The sequence below is a fragment of the Anoplophora glabripennis genome, unplaced genomic scaffold, assembly GCF_000390285.2.
Source record: "Anoplophora glabripennis isolate ALB-LARVAE unplaced genomic scaffold, Agla_2.0 scaffold540, whole genome shotgun sequence".
NCBI lineage: Eukaryota > Metazoa > Arthropoda > Insecta > Coleoptera > Cerambycidae > Anoplophora > Anoplophora glabripennis.
The window spans coordinates 635-27,824 of record NW_019416716.1 but is presented as its reverse complement, the minus strand read 5'-3'; the positions used below and the strand labels follow the sequence as shown (position 1 = coordinate 27,824).

The 27,190-nt window shown below is 31.8% G+C and overlaps 3 protein-coding genes across 4 annotated transcripts; 1 reads left to right on the top strand and 2 right to left on the bottom strand.

Annotated features, from left to right (window-relative positions):
- Positions 1 to 222: 222 nt before the first annotated feature.
- On the bottom strand, positions 223 to 4,292 carry LOC108910585 (putative RNA-binding protein 15B). Its single transcript, XM_018715236.2, has 2 exons — positions 4,052 to 4,292; positions 223 to 3,971 (listed from the first exon to the last, which is right to left on the bottom strand). The coding sequence occupies exon 2, from the start codon at positions 3,913 to 3,915 to the stop codon at positions 1,723 to 1,725; it is 2,193 nt and encodes a 730-aa protein (XP_018570752.1). The 5' UTR covers positions 3,916 to 3,971; positions 4,052 to 4,292; the 3' UTR covers positions 223 to 1,722.
- A 266-nt stretch (positions 4,293 to 4,558) lies between these two features.
- Positions 4,559 to 5,701, top strand: LOC108910584 (39S ribosomal protein L13, mitochondrial). Its single transcript, XM_018715235.1, has 4 exons — positions 4,559 to 4,647; positions 4,697 to 4,820; positions 4,876 to 5,030; positions 5,084 to 5,701. Exons 1-4 carry the CDS (start codon positions 4,624 to 4,626, stop codon positions 5,315 to 5,317), a joined length of 537 nt encoding a protein of 178 aa, XP_018570751.1. The 5' UTR covers positions 4,559 to 4,623; the 3' UTR covers positions 5,318 to 5,701.
- A 4,358-nt stretch (positions 5,702 to 10,059) lies between these two features.
- Positions 10,060 to 26,940, bottom strand: LOC108910588 (leukotriene A-4 hydrolase). Of its 2 annotated transcripts, none has more exons than XM_018715240.1 (10): positions 26,786 to 26,940; positions 26,082 to 26,150; positions 25,910 to 26,025; positions 23,318 to 23,457; positions 23,137 to 23,248; positions 23,012 to 23,080; positions 22,420 to 22,782; positions 19,648 to 19,854; positions 16,487 to 16,631; positions 10,060 to 10,772 (listed from the first exon to the last, which is right to left on the bottom strand). In XM_018715240.1, the coding sequence occupies exons 1-10, from the start codon at positions 26,895 to 26,897 to the stop codon at positions 10,141 to 10,143; spliced, it is 1,965 nt and encodes a 654-aa protein (XP_018570756.1). In that variant the 5' UTR covers positions 26,898 to 26,940; the 3' UTR covers positions 10,060 to 10,140. The 2 variants fall into 2 exon arrangements, with proteins under 2 accessions (XP_018570756.1, XP_018570757.1); XM_018715241.1 differs by having other exon boundaries at positions 26,831 to 26,940.
- Between the last annotated feature and the right edge of the window lie 250 nt (positions 26,941 to 27,190).

The following is a 27,190-nucleotide window of genomic DNA, read 5'->3' as shown; positions in this document are numbered from 1 at the left end:
CATCAGTATAAAGAAAATATCCCATTACATATATGTACTCTACAGGGTGTCCAAAAATGAGTAACCGAGCTCAGGGCCTTTATAATGAAACAGACTATATACCTTGTAGGTATATTAGTTTTGTTTTTCTTATCTTTCTGTATCTTACCTTAAAAGGAATTGTAGAACCGTTTTATCTGCTACAGGTTTTGTTCATAGATAATGAATGAAATCAGCTAATGATTATGATAAAAACGTATTTGTAATTTATTTTAAAAATGGTTAAATTTAAATTTTTTTAACAGTAGTTTACAGACCTGTTATGTCCTCAGTAAGGAAGCTAAAAATCCACAGGCACAAATTTTTCAAAATCAAATTTAAAACCTAGCACTTTTTTTTGAACACTACTTAATATTCATAATATTTTCTTACACAATTACGGTTTATTGAAATTTGATGTAGTCATCACATACATTAACACGTTTTCATTAAAATTTTGATTTGTATTTTGACTTTCACAAGATTATTAGGCCACAAGTGGAAACTTTGTTAACTACTAACTTTAGTGCTGTGGAAGGATCTGGTCACTCACAAGAACTACTTTGTTGTTTTTAGTTACCCCGAACAAAGATTTTCGAATCACAACACCCACCAGGTTAACTGAAGAATAACACATCTTTCTGAAAGAACTTATCTATTTCACAACACTACATGGATTGCATGGCAAATAATTATATTTTACAATACCAGGGTAAAATACAAATATTTCTGGCCACAGCATTTATAAAAATAAAGTCACCGATAACTCTTACACTAATCACAAGGCCAGTTAAGATTTTGAAACAGTACAGGGTTGCCTGAATTATCAACTACACTAGTACACTACGTTTACACTGCTGTTTAATGAATGAACAAGGTACAGTCCTTTCACATAGTCTCAGATAAATCCTTACAGAAACTTAGTACACAAATGCATGAAAAATTATAATGAGAAAGAACTGCAATCACTTAAACTATGATTCCACTGCACGTTTTACAGTAACTCTTCGTAAAAATAATGTGTTAACACTTTAACAAAGATACATTGGTCAATATACACAAAGTAACTGGTCTAAACTCTACCTATCGTTGATCTCCAATTTCCTGAAATAAAATGCTGTTAGACTCGGCATGATCAACTACTACAACAAAACAATTGCCTCTATGGGAAAAAATAAAAGGGGATATAATATAAAAAGTGTAAATGAGTAAAAATATGTAAACTTGCAATATGCCTCAAGAGGCAGTACAGTCACAATATACAAAAAGCACAATTCCCAAGCAATATTTTGTGGTATAATGAACAGAATTTTTATTTAACTATGAGTAATGCAAGAATTACTCATTTAGAAAATAATTTTTTACATGTTAGTCTTTAATTTACCTAAATTTTAAATTCTTGCTCTCTTTATGCCCAGTGTGTATGTTGGTTGTATTATTAAAGAAAATATTTTTTTTTTATATTTTTAACTTATTAAATTTGCATCTATATAATTTTGCTTAACAATAAATAAAAATTAAGTAGAATTTCATCTAAGAGATTAATATAGGTATTCATATAAATTCATGATGACTATATATACGTATAAATTATGTTCATTTACCAGCAAACGTGTGATATCCGATAGCATGTTGTGACTATACTTTTGAAATTAACAATTTGTGTAAATATGGGTCATAAAAGGTGTACATGTAAAATGATATTTAAGCAGTACCACCACGTACCACTACAATAACTAAATGGTCTTCTTTTATTGCTTCATCCGAAAGGTTAGGGCAAGTGCGTTTTAGGAGTTCAGTAGAGAAGGGACAAGGGGGAAATGAATAAAGCACTCCCGTTGCTTCAGTTTCCTTATTTAATAAGGAAATAACTCCAGCAGCTTCCTTCTGTTTAAGATATGACACTAGATTACGAAGTGGTCTTGTCTGAACTGTTGTGTCATCATTTGTAACAGACGCCGTAGAACCGGCCAATCCTAAAAATATAGCATGTGAACTGGCACTAGATATACGTTTCTGCACATCTTCTAATTTAGGTTGATCCAGTCTAAGTCTTTGTGTAATCCGCAATTGATGTTTACCATCCTCATCTTTCATCAAACCATCGACAATATCGGTGTCACCATCGATCAAGTGGAATTTTGCAGGAAATAGTGAATTTTTAAGAATTAGAGCACCTTGCCAAATTGTGGTGCATTTTCTGGCAACTTCTGGTAAAGTACGGCTTGAAGCCAACAAACCAGCTCTACGAGAACCACTGTCAGAGTCAGAGTCTGGTGATCTTCTAGGAGAGCGGGATCTTGACCTATCAAGACCTCGAGAACCAGATCGTCTTCGATCGTACTCAGCATCTCGTGTACGACCCCATTCATCTTCTGTCACACCTTCGGGATATCGATAAGGACCTCTACTACCTGCTCTTCTTTCAAGATAAGGCTGTCTACCTCTATAACCTCGATATGCGCTACTACCTTCTCCTCCTTCATAGTCATAATCATAATCAATGTCTCGTCTGTAATCATCTATTCCTGCGGCATAAGGAGGTTTAGGTCGGTATGGTACACCTGGTGTAACATCTGCAAAATCTGTTCTCAATCTACGTTCAGGCCCACCTAATGGAAAACCACGCATCTCTTTCACAGCAGCTTGTGCAGCATCTATGCTGTCATATAAAATTAGCGCTTGATTATCACCTTTTACATAATCTATCTTCTTTATAGCGCCAAATCGATCAAACTCTCTTTCAAGCTGTGGTATAGAAGTCCAAGGTCCAAGACCACCTACCCAAATTCTAGTAGTTGGTGTTGCTTTACCATACCCAATCTTACACTGGAATTTTCCAATATATTGACCAGAAAGTTCTACTTTTGCTCTATGAGCCATATCTAGTGTGTTAAAACGTACGAAAGCAAATGCGTTACCTGTACCTGGAGGAGGTCTTTTTATATCAATGTCTTCTACTACACCATACCTTCCAAAGATTCTTCTCAGTTCCTCTTCAGTAATATTTATTTCTAAGTTACCTGCAAACAATGTTCTGGTAGCAAGAGGGTCATCCTCTGGCTGAATGTGATGTAAATAATTAGGAAATTTGTCTTTTTTGTTCTCTTGTTTTTCGAAAGGTGGGCGTGGAACTGTATGTCTAGGCGGGCCATAACCGTGAGTAGGGGGCATGTGAGGTGGGCCATGATGTATAGGAGGTCTGGCAAGGTATTCGTGATGTGGAGCTGGCAAAGCTTCACGTCTATACTCTCGATGTACTGGTACCCCAGCAGGAGGGCCGTAAGCTCGTTCATAACGGTCAACAGTGCGCAAACGATCAGGTGATCTGGCATAAGCATAGTGCCTGTCATAATCGGGGCTAATAGAACGCGGTCTACTACGATAAACGTCGTTTGAACGAGGAACTTCATAGACAGCCTCGACTAGAGCTACCTTGTCATAAATAATAATACGAGGTTTACCATGTTTGGCATCTCTCGCATCCTCTGGATTACGGAAACAAACATAGGCAACACGTTCATCAAGGTCGTGACTGAGTCTGATGCTCAGGTCACCATATTTTTTGTATTCCCTATAGAGTGTGTCTTTAATAACTTCATCACTAGCTTTGGGATGAAGGGCACTAACGCATAGAACTTTATACGGATAAGACCGTTCCGGAGGTCGCAAGTATTCGTCACGATGAGGAGAAACGTACCGGGCCCGTGGGCTAGGAGAACGCGCGCGGCTACCTCGACGCCGGATGCGATCGGGCGTTATTCTCTCGTCGGAACTATCGTCGTATCTTCCCATGCTTGATCGTGACCTTTTGCTACGTGGAGGTGTGTCCCTATCACTACTTCTTTTCATATTATGTATCCTAACTGTTATTTTGTCCCTTCCAGAGGCGATCATACGCACTGCACACACCAATTAACGGACAACACAATGGATGACACGGCACTCCTTTCCTAAAAACACAAACACGTATTTTCAACATCATACCTCACAAAAAACTACTAATTATTAACAATATATAAAAACAACATACTTTAGAACTACACAACACTGTGTAACAAGAGATTTGAAACCTGTCCTGACGAAAATCCAGCATTCACTTTTGTAATACGCCAACACATAAACCAAAATGGCTGAAAATGGCAGCGCCGCACAGCGATAAAACGGAAATAAAAAGGAAAGAAAAGGTGATGAAGTCCAGAAGAAATGCACCAATAGTGTAGCGTGAAGCACACCCCACCTTTGTATATGTTAGGGAAATTGTGTTTTCAAATTTTAGGCCATTTCTTTCGTTGATGACGCAATGTAGAGGTAATTGAATAAATTCATAAATCAACTAGACATTTCTTTACTACAACAAAAGTGCTGTGACTTCAATAATAAAATTATGGGCAAATAAAATGTCTTAAAACCAAATTCAATTTTAGTTAATTTACAGGCGCGTGACGTCATTCAGACGAAAAATACAAAACCTTCAAACTGGTATACTGCACCTGGTTCATGGTTTGGTTGGTCACTTGCAGTCTGCGAATTTAAAAAAAATATACGTATAATAACCTCAAATTTTAATGTTATTGTTGCAATTGTATTTAATTTTATTATATAATGTCGGCATTAAAACGGGTGCAGGTAAGCTAAATTAAAAAATTTTATATCATTTTTCTAATGTCAATTTCAGCAATGGGCCACTTTTGCAAGAGTTTGGCATCTGTACGACGCTGCATGGCAAAATCCATTCAATTCAGCAAAAGTTATAAAAAAATATTTAATGGGAATGCACAAACCGATATATCACCCACTAAGTAATATTTGTTTTAAACATTTTTAACTACCTTAAAAAAACATTAATAATTTCAGATGATTGTGGGGATGTGGTAGTGGTTATTAATAGTGCTGATATTGCATTACCTGGTGATGAATGGAAAAAAAGAGTATATTTCCACCATACAGGATATCCAGGTGGTGCTTCATGGACTCTAGCTTGGGAGTTACATAATAAAGATCCAACAATGGTATAAAAATGTTCATTACATGCAAAAACAAATTAATATATTCTAGATCCTAGGTGCTTAAAAAAGCAGTCTATAACAGCATGGATGGTAACTTACAAAGACGGTACACGATGCAGAGGTTATTTATTTTCCCCGATTCCAATGTTCCCAATGATTTAATGGAGAATATTTCAAATCAAATTAAGCAAATAAGGAAAGTACCAAAGAGACTTGATAAATATTCTGAAAAAGAAGTAAAAGAATTTCCCAAAATTATTGATTACCCAAGGGATTATATTGTACGATAAATTAGTTGTGTGCAATGAACTTTTGAATATTTTCTTTATAGTATTATGTATTACAAAAACTTGGTATTCATATAATTTCATGTATTAGACTTAATTATTTAAGTGGTAAGCTCTTATCTACAAAGCTGGGTGTAAAGAGAAAGACAAATTGATAAATTGAAATTATACAGTGCATTGCTACAGAATTTACCAATGATCAGTTTATTCTTGCACTATGCCTGATGCGTATTTCTTTGTCTTAACAACCGAAAAAATAGCTTTTATTGACTTACTCGCTATTTTTTAGCAATGTAGGCAAGGGCTTGCTGTAGATGAAACCAATCATGTTGAAAAACCAAAATCTGTTTTAATGTAATTAATCAGTAAAAAGTTTCTGCACATTCAGTATTAGTTTTTTGTGTATTTTTCCATCTACTTGGATCTCAGTAGGGGGGATATGTGCAATAATTTTGATGGTGGATTCTGCATTCCAAATTAATAAAGTACGTATGTATTAATGATATAATTTGTAATTTGTAGCTCTACCTTTTATAATTTTTATATTGATTGTCTAATTAACGTTAAATTTGACTTCAAGGAATAAAAGGTTAATCTAATGAGAGCAATTGCATTGATACCATTTTGATATACAGGGTGTCTGTTAAAGAATGGGTCAAACGTTACTACATACTAGATTCTACGATGAAAATTAATGGGGAAAAGTCATATACCATGTTGCCCATAAACGCTTAGTTTTCGAGATACAGGGTGTTGAATTTGAAAAAAAAAACATTGTCTTTGATACCTTTCGACTAATTTGAGCTAGTTTCGTGAAATTTCGTATCCATGGGTTTTTTTGGGATGAGAAATTCGAATTTATTGACAATTTCGTTGTATCTTCTAGAGGGCGTCATAAATGACCGTTAGGACGCATTTAAACTTAAAACTTTTTTGTGCCACCATTTTGGACTGGAAAAATCTTCCCCCAACTTTTTTTACTTAAAAAAGGTATACTTTGCTAATACCTCTAAAGCCAATCGTTTTCAACAAAAAAGCATTTAAATTTGTAAATGCAAAAAAATTTGTTTTTTTTTTATTTTTTTTTAATTTATTGTTTATTTTGAACTCCACTGATAAACATCGAAAAACATCTTTTAAGACAGATTAATAATAATTAATATAATAATAATTACATAGATACGAGGTATTCTATATCTCTAATGTATTTGTCACATCATTTTGTAAATTTATTATCTTTCTTGTTATTGAAACCTTAATCATTGTAAATGGAAAAATTTATCTGAACTGACTTGAAATTTTCATAACACCTTTTTTCAATTCTGCTTTTTAGATGGTTGACAATGAAAAATTAGATCACGCTAAATGAAAACAAATTGATTTCTATGAAATCGCCATCTTCAGTGTCGCTTGCCTGCGATAATTAGGTATGGTCACATAAGCCTTATAAAAATCAAGTAAAAAAAAATCATATTTTGCTTATAAATGAATTAATATTAAGAAATTATTCCCGATAAATTATTTTTACAATTCTAATTAATAATAACATTTCCATTTATAATTATCATAAGTAACATAGAGAGCATTTTCCTTTAAACCTTCACCCGATGCCTAAAGCCACCTAACTTAATTTTACAAAAAATAGAAAGCACATAGGAATTTGGCTATAGTATACGACCAAGGAACTCGAGTGATTTTGACAAGCAAGAAAGGCTCAATGTAGACTTCATGTTATGACATGTCACGTGTCAAGCCTAGTATATACTGAGATTCTTTGGATTCTCCGTGACAATGAATCTTGCATCTGGTGTGTTATGTTTTAGTATTTTTTAAATCTTATCTAAAATGGGATTCTTTACTGATTGTGTCCGTGCTTATTTCAATCCTTGAAGATCCCACGAATCCACCAACGTGGTGACATTTTGATAGCCCTTTTTTTTACTTCGAAGGGCTAATAAGTAGAAACCTATTGCAACCCCTGAGAGCGTGACCTCGTTCGACATGGTTCAGAATCAAACTAGATGCGTACACGATTTCCAGCGCGAGAATGTTGCGGAGCAAAGAACCTGTGACATGTATCCGCAAGTCTGCGACAAAGAATCTCAGTGCGTACTAGGCTTCACTCTCTGATATTATAGTAAGAAAACAAAAACTAAACTTTCAATCTATAGAATGCAAAATGAAAATTGTCCAACGCATTAAAATGAAATATCAACAAATAACTGCAAGTTATTTTTTTTTATGCCACTGTTGAGTGAGAAATAGTATTCTCACTCAATGATAGAACTGTAAAAATTATAGTCGAAATATTCGTATTGCACATTTTTGAAGTATATTATTTGGATAAAAAAAACTACTTCAATGAAGTCCTCACTCTACATTTCATATGTATTGGCCTCTCACTTTTAAAGTGAATTACAGAAAAAATGGAGAGGTGAAAAATTGTGTTAGGGGTAAAGTCACTGTAGAATTTTGAAAAATGGTTTAAGTAATGTGAAGAATATACGCAGAAAGTGGGGGAAAATAGGGAACACAAACACACTACAGGAGTGCTATTGTAACTCGTGAAAACACATGCGATAGTTAGCTATTATAGAGACCAGATCAAGCTGAAAAGAAGATATGGTATTTATTTCTTATGCTGAATGCCACCAAATATTTTAAAAGCGTTTTTCAAGAACCCACTTTTTTTAACTGGTTTAAATTTTCAATAAATCGATTTGAAATTTTGTACAGAGGTTCACAATAACAATTCAAGGAACATTGTTGAGGTTTTTTGATTGATTAACAATTTTCATTGTTATTAACAATTTAATTCAAAATGTCAACTCTTTTTCAATACTTTATTGTGAATATTCACTAAATCTGCAATTATTAATATTTTTTAATTTACCTACGATGTTCTCTAGATTTTAGTACCAACATATAGGAATTTTTTTTTGTTCCACGACTATCTGTTAATAAGAAACCTTTCTGGCCTTACAACCTTCTGTAATATAAAGTGTCGTTGCTTGCTATCATCTTCAGCCCCCATTTGAATCCAAATCGTTTGAAAAAATTCCCAATACTGCTTGAAAACATACAATAGAACACTTTTATTCATTACACTATATTTTGTATTAATTTTTCCTTGAAAATTTCCAAAAACTACCTTTTTTCCCAACCTCTAGAGTGGCGTTACCCCTTAATACCCTGTAGAAATGTCAACATACAGACTAGACAACATATCTTACTTTCAACTTTTTTTAACCACAGACAATGTAATGTTATTCATTTACATTTTACCGCCCTTGTAGGATATTTTCTTGAGAGTTCAAAACTGTACTTAGAAAAGGGAATAAATGTTGCACACAAACCAAACTTTTAATTAATAGAACTCCGCCATATTTTACATATTTACATAGAGTGCTTCCTTAACATTATAATGATATAATGTTTGATAGGTATATCGTCATTGATCGTGAAAAACCTGTGTAAAATACTATTTTTTCAGTAAGATGAAAAAACAACAGCTGTTTGCAGACGAATTTAATTCTTTCACACATAGGAGTTTATAAAAATACGGTTTTATGCAAGAATGATTATAATAAATAAATACAAACTAACTTCACATAGGATTTTCATGTTCAACGACGATATCTCTATTAAGAGATATGGCCCAGAGTTTAGACAATTTATTGTTAGCATACATTTTTAGCCATATCTTCCCTTATATTAGAAATAGATCTACCAAAACCTATATCATTGAAATATGTAAAAATATAGTGTTTTATTTAAATACATATATGCAAAAGGCAAAATTCAATGGTTTTATTAAGTACAGTTTTGACATCACCAAAAATAGGATGTGGAAGCCCTCTTGCATTTTTATCAGTACGGAATGTAAAATTTCAAATATTTTTAATTTTTTACTTCTCACTGTAGCTTACATTGTAATTTTCTGAATAGAGGTTTTGTATCTACATGTTTTTAAATGGCCAGTTCTTTTTGATCTACCATTACGAATGTGTCATGCACGTCTTACTTGACCTCAGGGAGGTTTTAAATTGATTTGGTTAATAATTTTGTTTAATGTCATTCAATTTTTAATAAAATTATTTCATTACATCATAGTTTTGTTGTTCGGGTTTTATCTTATGTATAAAAATCATACGACAGATCTAGTTTACGACTCATTAAAATTTCAAATAATGGTACTGTAAGTTTTAGAAAAATTATCATTATACTGAAATTAATGTCAACATTTAATAATATTTTCAAAAGTAGAATTTCTGTATATTATATAAAACAGTTCAAGTAGTTGATATTTCAGAGTGGGGCCAATACATTTGAAATATACAGGGTGTATCACGAACAGGGCCCAGTAGGATTATCTCAAAAAGTAGTCAGAATTGAAATCAAACTTTGTATACAGGGGTTTATCAAAAAGATCTATTCATTGAAAATAGTGTCAACTTCCTCGCTCTTCCGGTTATACATCAACTCAATTTCAAATGGAACACTATATTTATGCATTTTTTTATTATCCGGCAAATTCTAGACTAATTTCATATAAGGTACTATAGGCCAAAATGTGAGAGTTTCCAAGTTACTATTAATTGAATAGATCTTTTTGATAAACCTGTATACAAAGATTCAGATTTCAATTCCGATTACTTTTTGAGATAATCCTACTGTGCCCTCTACATGATACACCCTTTATAATAATCACATTAAATGCGTTTGCAGGATTGAGGAGAAAATTGCATTTTATACTAATATATTTATTAGTATATAAAGTATATAATGTATAAATTTAACAGAAACTTAAAAGCTCTGGCTGATTCTTAAGCATCCACGTGTAAGTCCTTTTCTAATGTATAAGCCGATACATGCATCATGCTGTGTCGGTTGGCCAAGAAATTATCCACTGTTCGCTGCTTTATCTCCTCCCACTGATACAAGTCTCTGTAAAGCGGTCGCACGAACTTCATCCTACCCACAATGTTGATCCAAGTTAATGCCACATGAACCTTCTCCTCCCACCTTGCTTTAATGCAAACTCTTAACCAACGGAATTTGATTTCTGAATTTTTAATATCATTAAAACCGAAAACATTGTTCAGCATTTCTAGTTTCTTTATCGGTTGAGCTTCAGCTTCAGATATAATCTGTAGGAAGTAAATAATTTGATTCGTAGTTAGGTTTTTCTTGTCGTCAATAGTTAAGGGTATTTCACCTTCACCATCCCATTTTAAGAACTTCTCAATAAGATTATCACAAATTACAGCCAATGATTTGTCGTAATCAGGGATGACAGGAGGCATGCCAGGGCTGTACAACCAGGTTTTCCAGTCGATTAATGTTATATCAGGATTGCTATTGAAATAGTTGTTAAAGAAGTCTTGAAAATCCTTTGTTTCTATGGATTTGTATTTGAAAGTATCAAAGTACTTCCTCAGGAACGGTTCAAAATTTTCTAAAAAAAAAAATTCAAACAAAATTTCATTAAAATTCAAAATTTCGAGATTAAAAATTTTGAATTTGAACTTAAGGGAGGAAACCACTTTAGGAGGTTAAAAAAATAGATTTTTTTTTATTTCATAAATTGTTAGTATATGCTACCAAAATTTCAAAATGAAATTCCTATTCGTTCTGGTTTTGAGCCTAAAACCGAATACCCATTGGGTTAGCACTTGGGCCCACAGTAGGTAGGTCGGAGTAGTGTCTAGACCAGGGGTCGGCAAGTAATTTTAGGTGGAGTCCGCATACATTTAAAAATTTTTAACGAGGTGCAGAAACAAAACTCATATTCCTTACTAATTTTTGATTTTAATTTGCACTTACAAATTAATAATATGTAATACAATAAATAGACATATTTGTATTTAAAAATCAATAGGAGAAATTACATTTGTGGTTTTGAGTCAGTTTTTTTTACTAACCTACTAACCATTAAAAATGATATGGATCTTTGGCGGTCCAGTTTTTTACCTTCCGTGGTCCGGATCTGGACCGCGGTCCGCCAGTTGCCGACCGCTAGTCTAGACACTTATTAATAAAAAAAAGAACAGATGCAAGCTCGGAATGATGATGCCTACGACGAAGAAGAAGAATTGTTATCTGGTGCTAAAATCTGTGATTTATCGGAAAGCAATCCAGATTATTGACAACTTTCTCAAATTTCTAGTTTACGGAAATTTTCAGACACGTTTTTCTCGAAACCACATTTTTTTTTATTCACGCGAACTCTAGCTCAAAAAGTTATGAACGGATCGTTATGAAAATTAAAAGTGTTTCTTTATGAAATTACAAAGAACATGAATAGGGATAATATAATTTTAAGTGTTTTTTATTCAAAGTAAGTGAAAAAAATATGGTGAAAATTGATAAATTTTTTTTCAAATACATGTCAAAACTTCAATTTTTACAATTCTTGCCCGCAATGAAGTTCATATTCTTAGGAAACATATTAATAATGCAGGAAATCAACCATTTTGCTTTCACATCAAAATTGCGATCTCCACATTTCCTGTGAACAACCAACTCGGACATTCGGTGGACAACAGCTCATAACATTTTCAACACAAATGACTTGAAAAAATGTATAAATATTATAGTTCAATATATTGATAAAATAATGTAAAAGTTTGATCAAATTCTAATCAATCTAATCTAATCACTCAAAAAAATCCATGAGCGTCTGAAAATCAGCCTCCTAATGTGATCTACCCCCTTAATATTTAATAAAAAAATATAAGGCATTTTTACGTTTTCGTAGAATTCCACAAAATTGCTAATATCAATATATAAAATCAGGGTGTATACCAAATTTTGAGGAAAAATTCCGCGATATTTTCAGGTTTTCCGATTTGAAAAATACAGGGTGTCCGCGTTTTTTGTAGCAGGACTTTCACAACTTGTACTAAGTCCTTTAAAAAAAAAGTTCATGTATACATATTATGTATAGATGTGTCGTTTTCGATTTACACAGTGTTCAACTTTAAAATGAGATTTGATTTTTTATTCGTAAAACAAAAACCCCTTTTTAGACTTTGTTGAAACTTGGCAACTTTGTTTGTAATAATAATACTCATTTTCTCACATAATTTAATTTGTCCTATTTTCTCTGTTGTGTCACAACAAGATACCAGCTTGATAAAAATAGACAAAAATATGGTACGCTGCTGTTTTTGGTAAGTTTGAAATTTTTCTCAGATTTAGCTATCAAAAATACAACTTTTTTGTTATTTACTTTTTTTTCCTATCTCGCTTTGTTTAGACAGAAATAAAACTTCTTGTTTCACACAGTTTATTGTGATAATAAAAAAAATAAACAACAGGGTATGGAAAAACAACTTATTGTATAAATAAACCTCAAAGGAACTGTTCGAAATGCCCGCCATTTCGTTCTACACACTTACAGTGACGTATCAAAGACCGCCTAACGTCTCTCAAATGATGTGGAGTTATTCTGAGAGCAGCATTCCGGATTCGTCGTACAAGTTCCTCTTGCGAGTTAACAAGCATAGAGTAAACTGCATCCTTAATAAATCCCCAAACAAAAAAATCCAAAGTTGTTAGATCAGGCGATCGCGGAGGCCACCCAACTGGACCTCCACGACCCACCCCTCTCTGTGGATACTCTGTATTCAGCCAGTTTCGTACCACCAAAGAGTAATGGGAAGGGCATCCATCTAATTGAAAAAACGAGTCTATTCGTTGTCGAAGGGGAACATCGTCTAGTATGTTATCATGCTGGGTAGTTAAAAATTCAAGAAATAATTGACATCTTAATCTGTTGAGCAGGATGTAAGGTCCAAACAAAAAATCGCCAAACACTCCCATCCAAACGTTTACACTAAATTCTTATAGGAACCTCATAGGTCGAATCAGATGTGGATTTTCATTATCCCAAACGTGGAGATTATGGAAATTTACTACACCACATCTTGTGAAACATGACTCATCCGTCCAAATAATTTTATTAAGAAACTCTGGATATTCTCTTACCTGATTAAGTACCCAATTACAAAAATTTACATGACGTTGTGCATCTTCAGATTGTAATGCTTGTACAGGCTGTAAATGGTACGGATAAACACCATTTTGTCTTAAAGTTTTCCATATCTTGGTTTTAGATACATTTAATTGCCTTGAGGCCCGCCGAGTACTTAATTGTCGGTTTCTTGCAAACATATTTAAAATTCGTTGCTCTAGTCTCCCACGCCTTTGCCGAATTTGTTCACCTACTACTGCCCGGAACGGTTTTAAACCTTGGCTTCTAAACTGTTGGTGTATGTTTACAAAAACGCTTGGATGAGGTTGTCTTCTGTTGGGAAACCTTCTTCTGTATTCGCGAGCAGCACCAGCAGAGTTTCCATCGCAAAATCCAGACAAATAATGCATGTCTGCATACTCTTCATTACTAAATTGAAAAGGCATTTTTATGAGAAAAAGAAATGTATATTATTAAAACAGAAAACCATCAATCAAAAAAACTTAATTAAAGAACGTCAACAAACGTCAAACCATTGCTACAATACCTTGGCAACTCAAAAACAGACATGTTCACGGCACACTTTGTAACAAGTAAATAAATAAATTAAGCAAATCTCGAACCTATTCATGAAAATGTTTTATTTCTTACTAAACAAAGCGAGATAGGGAAAAAAAGTTGTATTTTTGACAGCTAAATCTGAGAAAAATTTCAAACTTACCAAAAAGCAGTGGCGTATGATATTTTTTTCTATTTTTGTCAAGCTGGTATCTTGTTGTGACGCCACTGGAGAAAATAGGACAAATTAAATTATGTGAGAAAATGAGTATTATTATTACAAACAAAGTAGCCAAGTTTCAACAAAGTCTAAAAAGGGGTTTTCGTTTTACGAATAAAAAATCATTCTCATTTTAAACTTAAACACTCTGTAAATTGAAAATGACGCATCTATACATATATGCTTACATGAACTTTTTTTTTAAAAGGACTTTTAGTATAAGTTGTGAAAGTCCTGCTACAAAAAACGTGGACACCCTGTATTAGAGGCAAAAATGTAGGCTAATATGTAAGTTTGTATTTTTCAATTACCACCATTTTCCAAATGTTTTATCTGTTCATCTTGACCAAACTGATCTTGTCTGCGAGATGCACAGAACAAGTAGAGAGTCTGCAGCAGCAGTGACAAAGACAGGATACCTTAATAGTAGGGCAGGTATCTTCTGTACAATGTTATGCATATCATATCAGACTGAGATCCGGTGCTAATATGGTAACGTTGCCATTGTGCTTCTGAAACTGGCAGACAAGATGAATATGTTCAAGCTGTATCTTCCATTTAATATTTAGTGAAGTACAATTACTTCTAAAGTTGTATAGTGACTACCATAAAGTTTGTATCTTCGTTTTCCACAAATGAGAAATAGGTTTATTTAATCTAAAAAATATATCAATTTTGCTTGTCTGAATAAATAAGGGCATGCTACTAGGACTCTGAATTAATTCTAATGGATTTACAATAGATGGTGTAACTATTTTCATGTCAAACCACTGTCATTAGGCTTTACTTTTTATTATGTATCATTTTACTGAAGTATAAATATATTTTTTCTCCGACCCGAAGATGTTGAATTATGAACAAAACACCGTTTGCAGGAATTTTACTTTTCCAGTTCAGTTAAAAGAAAAGTACTGCTGAAAGTCATCGATTACTGTTGAAAGCTTACGGTGAACATATTCCCTCGATAAAAAGTATTGGTTGTGACATTTTAGAAGTGGTGATTTCGATACACCCTATTCAACCGAAAAGTTCGAAGATGAGGAATAGGAAGCATTATTCGATGAAGATTCATGTCAAATGCAAGATGAACTTGCTGAATCGTTGAATGTTGATCACATATCAGTTTCTAAATGTTTAAATATACTTGGTATGATTCAAAAGTAAGAAAATTGGCTGTGATAATCCTGTGTAGAAAATTGTTGTAGAGATTGCCTGATCATGCATCAACATCGACGGCAAGGCCGAATATTCATTGTTCAAAGCTCATGCTCAGCTTGGTGTTGTGTCCTATGCTTCAACCGAATGAAACCATTACTGGTGAACGCTACCAAAAACAATTGATGCATTTGAGCCATGCATTGAAGAAAAAACAATCGCAATTTGAGCAAAGACACAATCAAGTAATTTTTCAACATAATAACGCCCATATTCATCAGATATTGCTCCGTCAGATTAGTACTTGTTCCGATTCATAGAACCCTGCCTGGCTAAATAGTATTTCCAATCTTACAAAGATATGAAAAATTGGATAGATTGGCGGATAGCATCAAAATATGAGTTGTTCTTTCGTCATGGAATCTGTATAGTGCCAGAAAGATGGGAAAAATAGCAATGAATAGTACTTTGAAATAATGTACACAATTTTTCACAGTAAAGCCTTGAATTTACAAAACAATATCCCTCAAAATTAATTCACAGTCCTAGCAGATATACTGGAAGTTTTTAGTTTACGAGTAAATGGCACTATTTTAAGCAGCCAAAATTGAAACATAACTTTCCAAAAATATTTAGAATTTTTATTTAAATTATGCATATGCGTCGAAAAGTATTAGTTTTCGAGATACATGTTCATGTTGAAACACCTGAAAACAATTTTTTGAATAAATTCAAAACACCGAAAGATAAACAAAATTAAAATTTATACAGGTATTTAATTTTTTATCCCTTAGAGAAAAAATGATTACTATGAATTAGAATTATTAAGGGGCGAGTAAAATTTTGCTCTATAGTTCATTGATTGAAAAAGCCATTTTTTTGGCGTTGGTCTTAAATAAGCAAAAAAAAATGTCGCATAATGAAAAGTGAGATAAAATTTAACTTTAACTAGCTCTATTCTTATAAAGGGTAAAAAGTGAAATACCTGTATAAATTTCCATTCGTTTATATCTAAGCATTTTGAATAAATTCTTTATAAAATAGGAATGTTAGTGATATCCAGTGGCAACATCTCATAAATAAAAACCAAACACAAAGGGAATTTTAAAAAATACCAAAATAATTTGAGAAATTTCCCGATATTTGCCTGACATTTCCAGACCTATAAAATTCCCAGTTTTCAAGGTTAGTATACACCCAGAAAATTTTCTGAATATTTGGAATCAGTAACAATTTATATTGATAATAGATTTTTATTTACCTGGACCACCAACAACATTTTCCAAATAACGTAAAAACGTTTGCCCTTTTTCATAAGGGATAATCGAAAATGCATCATCAGGATGTACTCCCTTCAGGTTAACTACAAGTTGAGTCAACGGACTATCTTTACCAATACGATTTACCTAAAAAATTTTAAGAGAAAATAATGTTATGAGCAGGTTATAAATTATCTCCTAATGATTTGAGAATATATAGTACATATATCAAAAAATAAGGGTACTTTTTTATATAAACTTTTTTCAATAAAGGGAGATATACCTCTTTAAAGAGGTAAATATTCATACATTTTGTATAGTATTTTAAAAATCTTTCGAAGTATCTTATTAATATTTTTAAAATAGATTTCATTTTTATCCCATTCAAATTTTTTGAAAAAATTCTAAATTATTAAGGAGAAAAATGTACTCTTACTCTATTTTGATAAATAGAACCGTTTTTGAAAATGGTACATTTACAAAATTTCTTAATGATTTATCGCATATAACTTGAAATACAGGTATCACATATTTTGAAAAATTTCCATAAGGCCGCTCGCAAACACGGCCACTTGTGGTCGCCACTAGTGGCGGCCACCAAGTGGCTAGAAGCAACCACTAGTATTCGCTACAGGTGGCCGCCACGTGCTTCTAATTTTTTAACCAGTGGCCGCCACTTTTCATGAATTTTCTATCCAGTATCGTCTCTAGTCAGTTTCGGATATAAACACATCTACGTATATAATGTCCTCCATTTCTGTGCTCATAATTCAGAATACGTACCAGTCGAACAGAAACGTGGCGATAGACTGTGGCCGCTTGGTGTGGCCGCGTGTGCGCCGAAAGACGAGTGGCTGTCGTCGGCTACAAGCAGCAAGGTACGACTTCTGCCACAACGTGTGGCCCGATCGAGCCACTGCCAACGCTGTGTTTGCGAGCGGCCTAAAACAAGTACTTTAGTTGCGTTATAACTAAACAAACTTTTAAATGTATTTTTTTTTGGGGAATACTGCAGAAATGTCAAGAAAATATTTGTTAAAATTAATTTTCTTTAAAAGTAATAGCTAAAGAAAATGGAAACTTCAAAATGTGTGACTTTTCAATTCACATACAGTATGTAACAAAGGTCAGGAACATTTAGTGCGAAACAAAAATTAATAAGTTCTGCGTATCAACATACTTTGATTAAAATTTTTTAAACGAATCTTCTTTTAACGATTTTGTTAAATTTTGTGCATTTTTTTTCTGAGATGATCATCTACTAATTGTTTCATGAGAAATTAATAGAAATTACGTAGCTGAAATATGCTGATACTCCATAAATGGGATCTACTGCATTTCGTGTAGAAATTATTTTGCTAGAAACATTTTTTGCATCATCCCATCATCCCAAAAACTGAAATGCAACAAAAACATAAAAAATGATCTTTCTGCTCTTAACTTTTAAGGTAGTTCCTTCGAATAAAATCTAGGCTTAAGACACGTACAGAAATTTTTAGTTCAATAGTTAAAGCAGTTCTGAATAACATATTTAAATTTTAAATCGATTGACCATTTAGTTTTTTAGAAATTAATTTTCAATGTTTAAAGAATTAACACGTGGGAGATAGGGATCGTTATATTTCTCATAAACCACTTTTACCGTTTATGCACAAATTTTTGTATGCATAGAATATTTTTTTTAATTTTTCGGTACAAAAAAAATTATGATTGACCATTTAGTATGAGTAATTAATTTTTTAAAACATCAATATGAACAAGTTCGCTTGAATGGGTCAATGCGGCAATGTCGCAGCCGTCGCACTGACTAAATTGAGAAAAATGAGAGCGAAAGTTGATGCTTGGAGATTTGGTAATATTAAAGAATTTTTCTCTGACAGGAATTGTAGAATTACACTGGACGATTTTTTCATTGTGTAGTTTATAAAATAGGATTTATTTAAGATACACAAATAATGATTTTAAACATTGTAACATTCAAATTCAAAACATAATAGGTACTCAAGATCATCATAATTTATATAAATAATTTGTTATACTTTCTATGCATTTTAATTTTGCACTTCTTTCATTGCTATTATTTGATTCTCTTGATTTTTCATGGGCTCTTTTCAAACCAGCACACTGTTTCAACTTTTTATTGAACTGTTTTTCACCAATGAATTCCTTCCTTCTTAGTCTATCTGATATTGTGTATTTGTTTATTATCAAAACTTAAAACAATATTATAGGTTATAAAATTCCACCGCACCAGTGGCAATGACGATCACGACGCGACGTTGCCGATACTTCTAATCCACACACACATGTTCAACGGTTTCGCTCTCTCTTTGTTGCGCAGCACTATCTGTCTCTCTCTTACCGGCTGAACTACCTTAAATAACTTTTGAACAGACATAAGTTTGCGAGCTGAATTAATTGCAAATTTCGAAGCATCTATATATATATATCTGTCTTGTGACTCTTGCGATTGTTTCAGGGTGACACGCAATTTCTTTCTTTCTTTTTTTTTCTTTTTTGGGGAAAACAGTGGTTTCAGAAACATAAAATTGACAACAATAATTAAAATATATGTTCAAATTGAACGATATTTGCTACTAGACTGTACAATGAGCAAATTCCTTTGGATACATTTTTAATTATCAATCTGTCTTGTCTCAGCTCTAATACCATTCTTACATGCTTCTACTCTACATCATCCCAAGCAGTTGTAAAATCTGCCCTATAAATATCCTGATAAGAAAAAAATTGAAGGTGTTATGAATGTTACTGGTTCGGTTAGTCTCCTGCAATGTGTATTCAACAAAATTGTCAAAAAATAAAAATCGTGTCCTAGGCGTTTAACAAAATTAATATGGTTTTGTGTCACATTCGATATTTCTGACTTTTGTTACACACTATATATTTTTCAATATATACTCATTAATATAGTTAAAATACAGCAATTACTTTTTTTAATTAAAAAATAATAGGCTTCTTAAGATATGGTTCTTGAGAATTTTGCTGGCGTTCATCGTTGACAGAAAAAGTAGCTTTCATTGTAACCAATAAACATCGTTACAAGTTTCATTTTAACAATGTTTCACTGCTAGTGTAAACTGGTATTTTCCGTTGACAATGAATGCCGGCAGAATGGCTCAAAAATTAGATTTAATACTCTTACTGTTTCATTTAATTCAGTCACATGTGTGTAGGCATCAAAATCCTGACTCTGGGGAGACTCAAGCCTTCCTTTAATCTTTCTCTCCACAAATACTGTGAAGCCCTCGTTTAGCCAGAAATGTTCAAAATTACGGTTTGTAATCAAATTCCCAGTCCAACTATGGGCAATTTCATGAGCAACTACATTTGCTAGGGATCTATCTCCTGCCTGAAAAAAAGTATTTTTTGTTGTATTCATAATTACTTTCAGAGTTAAGGCTTGGTATCCTACTTAAAATGAATTCTTCCGTAGCTCTGGTATAAATAATACAAAAATGTGTATCAAGTAAACATTTCACCAAATCAATTTCTTCACATTTTTTCTTTTGTTAATTAATATTTCAGCACCCTCAAAAATACCAAATATATCTAGAACTAAACATTACAAAACAGTATTTTCGCTGTTCATTGAAGCATGAAGTTTAAACACGAAATGTAAATCAGTATAGTAAAACTATTAAAATCGATTTGTTATTATGTCATCCCACGATCACTCCAAAAATATATACCAGGTGGCTCAAAGTGAGTGGCCGATTAGATTATTTCAGGACCTACTTCGATTTAAATTTTGTAAATTGCCACACTAATGTTTTTGGATGTGCTCTTTTCAAATCTAATAATTTTGTTCCTGTAACACTTCCGTTTATACTGGAAGTTGACTTCAACTTCGTTATTTTAAATGGAACACTCTGTATATTTTTCATCTGAGTAACAGAATATTATACAGGGTGGTCATGATTCAATACCGAGTTTGGTCCACTAGAAACCGTTGAAACATGATTTTTTGTAATGGAACACCCATTATATTTTTTCAAATTTGGATATGCCATTTTATTCTCTTTCCATCCATACCATGGTTCCATATACTTACCTTTTCTAGTAGCCACCCGGTATAATAAAAAATTGAATATTGTTTCTACTTTTGTCCAAACACACGAAGGGTGCTTAAAGGAACTATCGTTTGAATATTGTCAGATAAAACACAAGTACTAAAATTAGTTAATTAATTTTATCGTAATTTATCAAGCATTTTTCTTTGAATTTAGAAAATGTCCATTATGCCTTTAGTGACTATTTTTTATAAATGTATATCAATTACTTTTATCTACAAAATTTTAATTTTTCTGATGTAATAGGTATTACTTTATTTTTGAATATTATATTTCAGAAAAAAGTAATTATATTTCTTATGAGGGTACCACAATATTTAACATAATTAAGATTCAATGTGCAAAAATTTTGAATAAGAAAATTCATGTGCAACATATGTGTGTAAAATTTAGTGAAATGTATTGCTTTGAAGAACACTTCAAATAGAAAAATATTAATTATTAGACCTCAAAAGTTCAAAGTTCTATCACGAATATCTCAATTTTATTCACACATTAAAAGTAAATTCAAAATTGAGTTTTATTTCCATTTTATTAATAATAAGGTACTTTGAGGTATGTTTATTATAGTTTGTGCGATAGTCTTTTCATATTCCTATCAGTAAGAAATGTCTATTATTTTTAAAGAAATGAACTGTGAAAATGATCATAACATAAAAGTTATATGTTGACGATGCACTTTTATCGCAACATAAATAATATAGTTTAAATTCTTGCTGATATAATTGAATATGCAAAAGAATGAGGCCTCAAAATATTTTTATGTTTTATTTTCCTGCTAATACAAAATCTTGTTTTTTTGTCAATAATTTTCCTTAGCTACCACACGCCCTAGCTGATCTGATAAAAATAAATAAATCTTATATACAAAGATAAGTAATAAGACCATCACTACAGCTAATAAGACAATCACTACAGTTATCAATAAGTAAATTAGACAAATATTTACAAGAATGTTCAAATAAATTTTCTTTGTGGCATATTTGTGGCATAGCTTTAGTATTTTTTCGTAATTTTTTGGGTATGTTGCCACCTGTCAAAAATTTTAAAAATTATAGAAATAAGCACCAAAAGAATCAGTCAAAGGTTATTTTTATGAAAAAGACAAATACAAAATACAAAAACACATCACTTTATATCACGCACTTTAAAAAGTTGTTAACAGTTCAAAAATCTATCTGTTTTTGTCTCCTGAACTTTTGTTGACTTTTCGTTTTAGTTACATTTAAAAAAAAATGGACGTTTGTCAAAGAGTCAAAATTTCCTTCTTTGAAGTCATTTCAACATCAAACAAATATTACGTAAAAATATAAATAAATAAACTAGAAAAACCGGAAATCAAAAGCAAGGTACTAGATAAAATAATTAATATGTAGACATAAAATTTTTTAGAAAATCACTCAAAGGTTTTACAATCTTATCATATTTAGTTTCAGAGATGTATTTGATATTGTCAATAATGCTGCAAATGTAGTTTTACTTTAAAAAAAAACAAATAACGCCGAAACATTATGACAGACTCAATACGTGTCTGTCAAAGTAGGCCTTAAATTCAACAAGAAATCAAATCAAATCTGCATGTGAAAATAATTTTAAAAAGCGAAGACATTTTTTTCGTTGACATTACCAGAACTATGAAAGAATAAACCACGAGTGGGCATCTTGTATTACAATAATCTAATCACTTGATTAGTCAATCGAGTCTTAACCAGTAGTCAAAATAGTTTTCAATTCCATTATGAGAATTTTTTTAGAGTAGTTCATTGTAAAAAGGACAAGTGAGGAAAGAAAAAATGTAGCTCTATGTTGAAAAATCTTGTTAACTTCCTACTAATCAAACTTACCAATAATGTGGGGGTTACAAACGTCAAACAAGGATTCTCCATACCTCCATAAGGAAAACTAGGTGGCAGCACGAGCAAATCGTAAATTCCCCAAACATAAGGACCACAAATTTCCTCCGCAGTTTTAAGTTGATGCTCAGTCTCTGCAAATTCGAAGGCGCAATCCTCAATTATTTCTTTCTCTGCCCAAACATGAGAGCGAGGGCCAATTTTTCTTGACTGTAGAACACCAACTGCAATGGCTATTAGATATGAAGGCATGGGTACAGTTTGTACAAAATGGGACAGTTTGCCCCCATGTAACTCTTTGCTGCCATTACAGATTGCAGACATCAATACTGTATATTCCTGAGGAGCTGAAATCTAAAAAGTTCACACATTATAAAATTTAAAATTAAGTTATTCAAAAGTACATAGATACTAACATCAGAGAGGTTCATATATTTTTTTAATCGAACTGCAAATAACGGAGTTACATCTGATTTTGAGCTGCTGTTGATTTCAATTATTTTGACAGCGGTATGTTGATATACAAGCAAAAATTATAAAATGTTTCACAAATAATCCTGTACATAACTATCATATAACTTACCGTAGCTGTATATTTTGTTTTAACTGCTGGAGTATCTTGGCAGGGTAGAACTGATCTAGCATGTGTAGGCTGTAAATAACCATCAACTTAAAGAATAAGCAACAGAAAAACATACACAAACTTACTTGAAACTGACTAAAAAGATAAGGATGTTTTTTACCAGCAGTCGCATTGGGCGACAACCACTGTAAACCAGTTGCATCAGGACTTGTTTCATATTTGATACCAATTTTGTAACTACAATAAGTAGTATTAGTTGCACTGCTATCATATATTTTTTAATATAATTATAACAAAATGGAATACCTGTTACTGTCCTTTTTAGGAAGCTGTACTGATAATTTAGAACCATATTCGGCAATAGCTTCTGATAAATTATATTCTAGTTTGTCATTTGTCTCTGCATCATATATAGATGCTATATTCAGCTTAGAAGAATCTAGAACCTATAAATTTACAAACACCATTTAAATTAGATTGAAAATTATTAAATCAGATTAGTGAAAGTGTAGGAAAAGAAAACCACAAGCAAGATGTTAAACAAAACAGAAATATGCTGGTATATACTTTCTGACATAGATAAATTTTCTTACTTTTGTCATAATTTTGAAGGTTATTCCTTAGATTATTTTAAATCAAAAGTCTTAATGAATAAAGGGTCTGCTACTAGTTTTTGTGATGTAGTGTGTTGAAATATAAAGGTATAGGTATTTATTTAAATATCTTTGACAATACTTGATATACAAGGTGTTACAAATTAGTAGGTCAAGCTGTTAACCACATATTCTTTGGACTAAAATAATGGGACTTTTCTTATGCCACTTTTGATTTCGGAAACCCATTTTTAAAATACAAGGTGTTAAAATCGAAATTTTAAAAATGATTTTTATTGATGGCTCTCGCTATTTTGAAGATATTTGTTTGAAATTTGGCACATATTTTTATTTTAAGTCAGTACACTTTCTGAGTAATTTTGGTGTAAAATATCAAAACGCAAACGGAGGAAAGTGGGGTTGTAGTACCCACGGACCCCCCCAATTTTTTTTTTCAGTACGACTGATTTCAAAATATTTTTTTTAAATAAATTAAATGATCATTTTTTAAATTTTAATAGTTTGAAAATGGGGCTCTGAAATGAAAAATGGCATAATAAGTCTCATAATTTTAGTCCAAAGAATATGTGGTTAACGGCTTTTCCTACTAATTTGTTACACCCTGTATATTCCTAATGGTAAGCATATCTAAGAAAAGACGTCCCGTCGTTTTTTTTATTTATTTTATTTAAGATAAGCTTGACTGTAAAATAAATATTAAGACTTATTTACCAAAAAATATATCTGGATAGAAATTTTTTTTGTTCAAAAAATTTTTTTAGAGTTGTGATAAAGTAGGTATACATTCGTTTTTTTTTTTTTTGACTAACTGGATTGCATAAAAAATGTCTTTTTGTGTTATTAGATAACTTCTGATGTCACCGATGTTAGAAGAATAACATCACTGACATTTTTTTTGTTTTTTTGGCATATTCAATACCAGCGCCGGATTTACGCTTGTGAGGCCTATAGGCAGAAATTTGGTGGGGGCCTAGTTAAGGGTTTGAAAAAAACATTATTTTTTGTGTCTCCTTCAAGATTTTCTCTCAAATTTATTAAATAAATAATCTGTCTTGTTTTTAAAGGAATAATTTAAACATTGCAAAGAAAATTAAATTTTATTTTCACTAGGAACAAATTAACAAAAATTAGTGAATATTTTTCCCACTTATTTAATTACTTATAAAGTGTAGTGCATAATAATGAATTTTAGTACTAAAATAATAATAATACTTTTGATTCATTACTTATTGATTAATTAATTGATACTTAAAAAAAGTTTTTATAGTTGAATTTAAATTATAATTAATTTGGTAAAATTTTGGTTACAAATTATTTAACATTTATTATTGCATAATTTACAATTATGCTTTTCGAGCTTTCTTGTCAGCAAAATCAGCAGAAAATTTTTTTCAAATTGGTGGGGGCCTATAGGCAGTCCTAGTCTGCCTATGCCCAAAATCCGGCGCTGTTCAATACCATGTTATTATTATGAGAAGGTTATTAGACAAAATAATATTTACAAACTATAATTTTATCACACACATGGTAATAGATAATTTAGATTTTATGAAAAATGCGTCTTTTGTTTGATGCCATTGGACTGTTTGTGATGTCATAAATATCAGAACATGTCATGGCATACTTTTATCTTTATTTGCCACATTTTTGGAAATCCTGCTCAATCAGTGAATCTAATATTAAGTTCCATTAAGTAATTTATTAAGATGACCTTACCGGCAATTCTATTGGCCCACTTCTAACTGGTTTGGAATAATATCATTTAAATATTCACTAGTAAAGCATAGGGAAATGCCACCATATAATGACCCTGAGTTGTTAAAAAAATAGTTAGGTATTAGTAATAGTCATTCATTAAATTAGTATTAGAATTAGAATCACAATCAAGCTTTCCGGAAATATATCAAAAAATGCCTCATTCTTTAAAAAACAATGTTGATAGTGTCACAAAACTATCCAATGGCACAAAATAGAATTTGTAATACTAATAGAAACCAATCCGCCCAAATGTTTTTTTCAACAAGTCAGTTGTTTAAGAAATGTCATATCATGTAATACAACCCAATATAATGCAATACTAGAAAATCCAAAAGAATCATTGGCATAGATATTTTTGATATTCTGAATAGCGAAGAGGTACAGAATTCAAAATTCAAAATAGATATAATAATATATTAAAAACTTAAATAATGACGATGTTTTGGACTGAACTTTTATTAAGATGGTCAAGTATAAGTGTCATTAATGACACCATATCTTTCATAGTAAAATCACTTGTACTTACAATTTCATTTACATTTTCATCAATTTTTTTAACAGACAAGTCGACGTTCCCAATCAAGATTTTTTTATCAAAGTTCACACTCAAATTTAAAAATATTTCAGTAACCACAGCAAGTTCTAAAAATTATTAAGGTGTCATAATAAAACTATATCGAGACATGAACATTTCTTACCAGGTCTTGAAAATGAGCTAGGATCCAAGGGACTCAAGCCTGTTTTCTCCATAGTACTGCAATTTCTGCCTATAAATTTAGATATAACTTGATAGTTTTGATATCTTTTTAATATCACTTGAAGGATCATGTACACATGAGGATTAATTATAATATAAGAATTTATCTCAGATAGATAACAGATAACATAGGAATATTACTTTGTTACCAATTAAGAAATATTAAACTCAATTAATATTAGGTTTTAGGTTAGGTACACTTGTTTAACACTGACAGGCAAAGCCGCGAATAACTGACATTGACAAATGACAAATAAGTAGTTTCCATAAAAAAATATATTTTTCTATGGTAGATTCACAAAGCATATGCCACAAAACATTTATAGGCATATATATACTAGAAGTAGATAAATTAATGTTATACGAGTATGTAGCATTCACGATTACAATTACTTTGACGGCATACGATTAGACAGAAATGATTACTAAAATTTCAAAAGTCAGTTTTATCATTGTATAAGTTTATACAATGGTTTTATGTATGAGTTTTGTGCAGGTAGTTTGACAATTTGAATTGGCAGGTACAAGAACAGTAAATTAGATTTTAGATTAGAAGTGAGAGCAATGAAGCAGAGCCCGGACCATATGTTATTTCCTCAAGCAAAAACAAATAACCACTGATTTTAGAAAATAGATATAACTTACCAGATGGACTATAAAATGAAAACATGTTAAAAAAATATCCAGTACCTTTAAATAAACTAGCAAATATTCCAACACATACACAAAACAATATATTTTTTTGGTTTAGAACCATTTTTAATTAAGTTTTGAAACAAAATATATGTTATGAAACTTTCTCTATTGCAATCTACAGAAGCAGAGATTAATAGTCGGATCCGCAATCTATTCCTCTTCGCTTCCACTTGTTTTTCATTATAAATAATTTATAGGTATCCATCGTATGATAAAAAAAAATTTTCTATCAATATTTATATGATGAGCGGTTCCTTCCCATGTAGTAATAGCACAGCATACAGGGTGTCCGCAAATTTCACCGATAACGTTTGAATGCATATTCACGACGACAAAATAAATACGATCCATGAA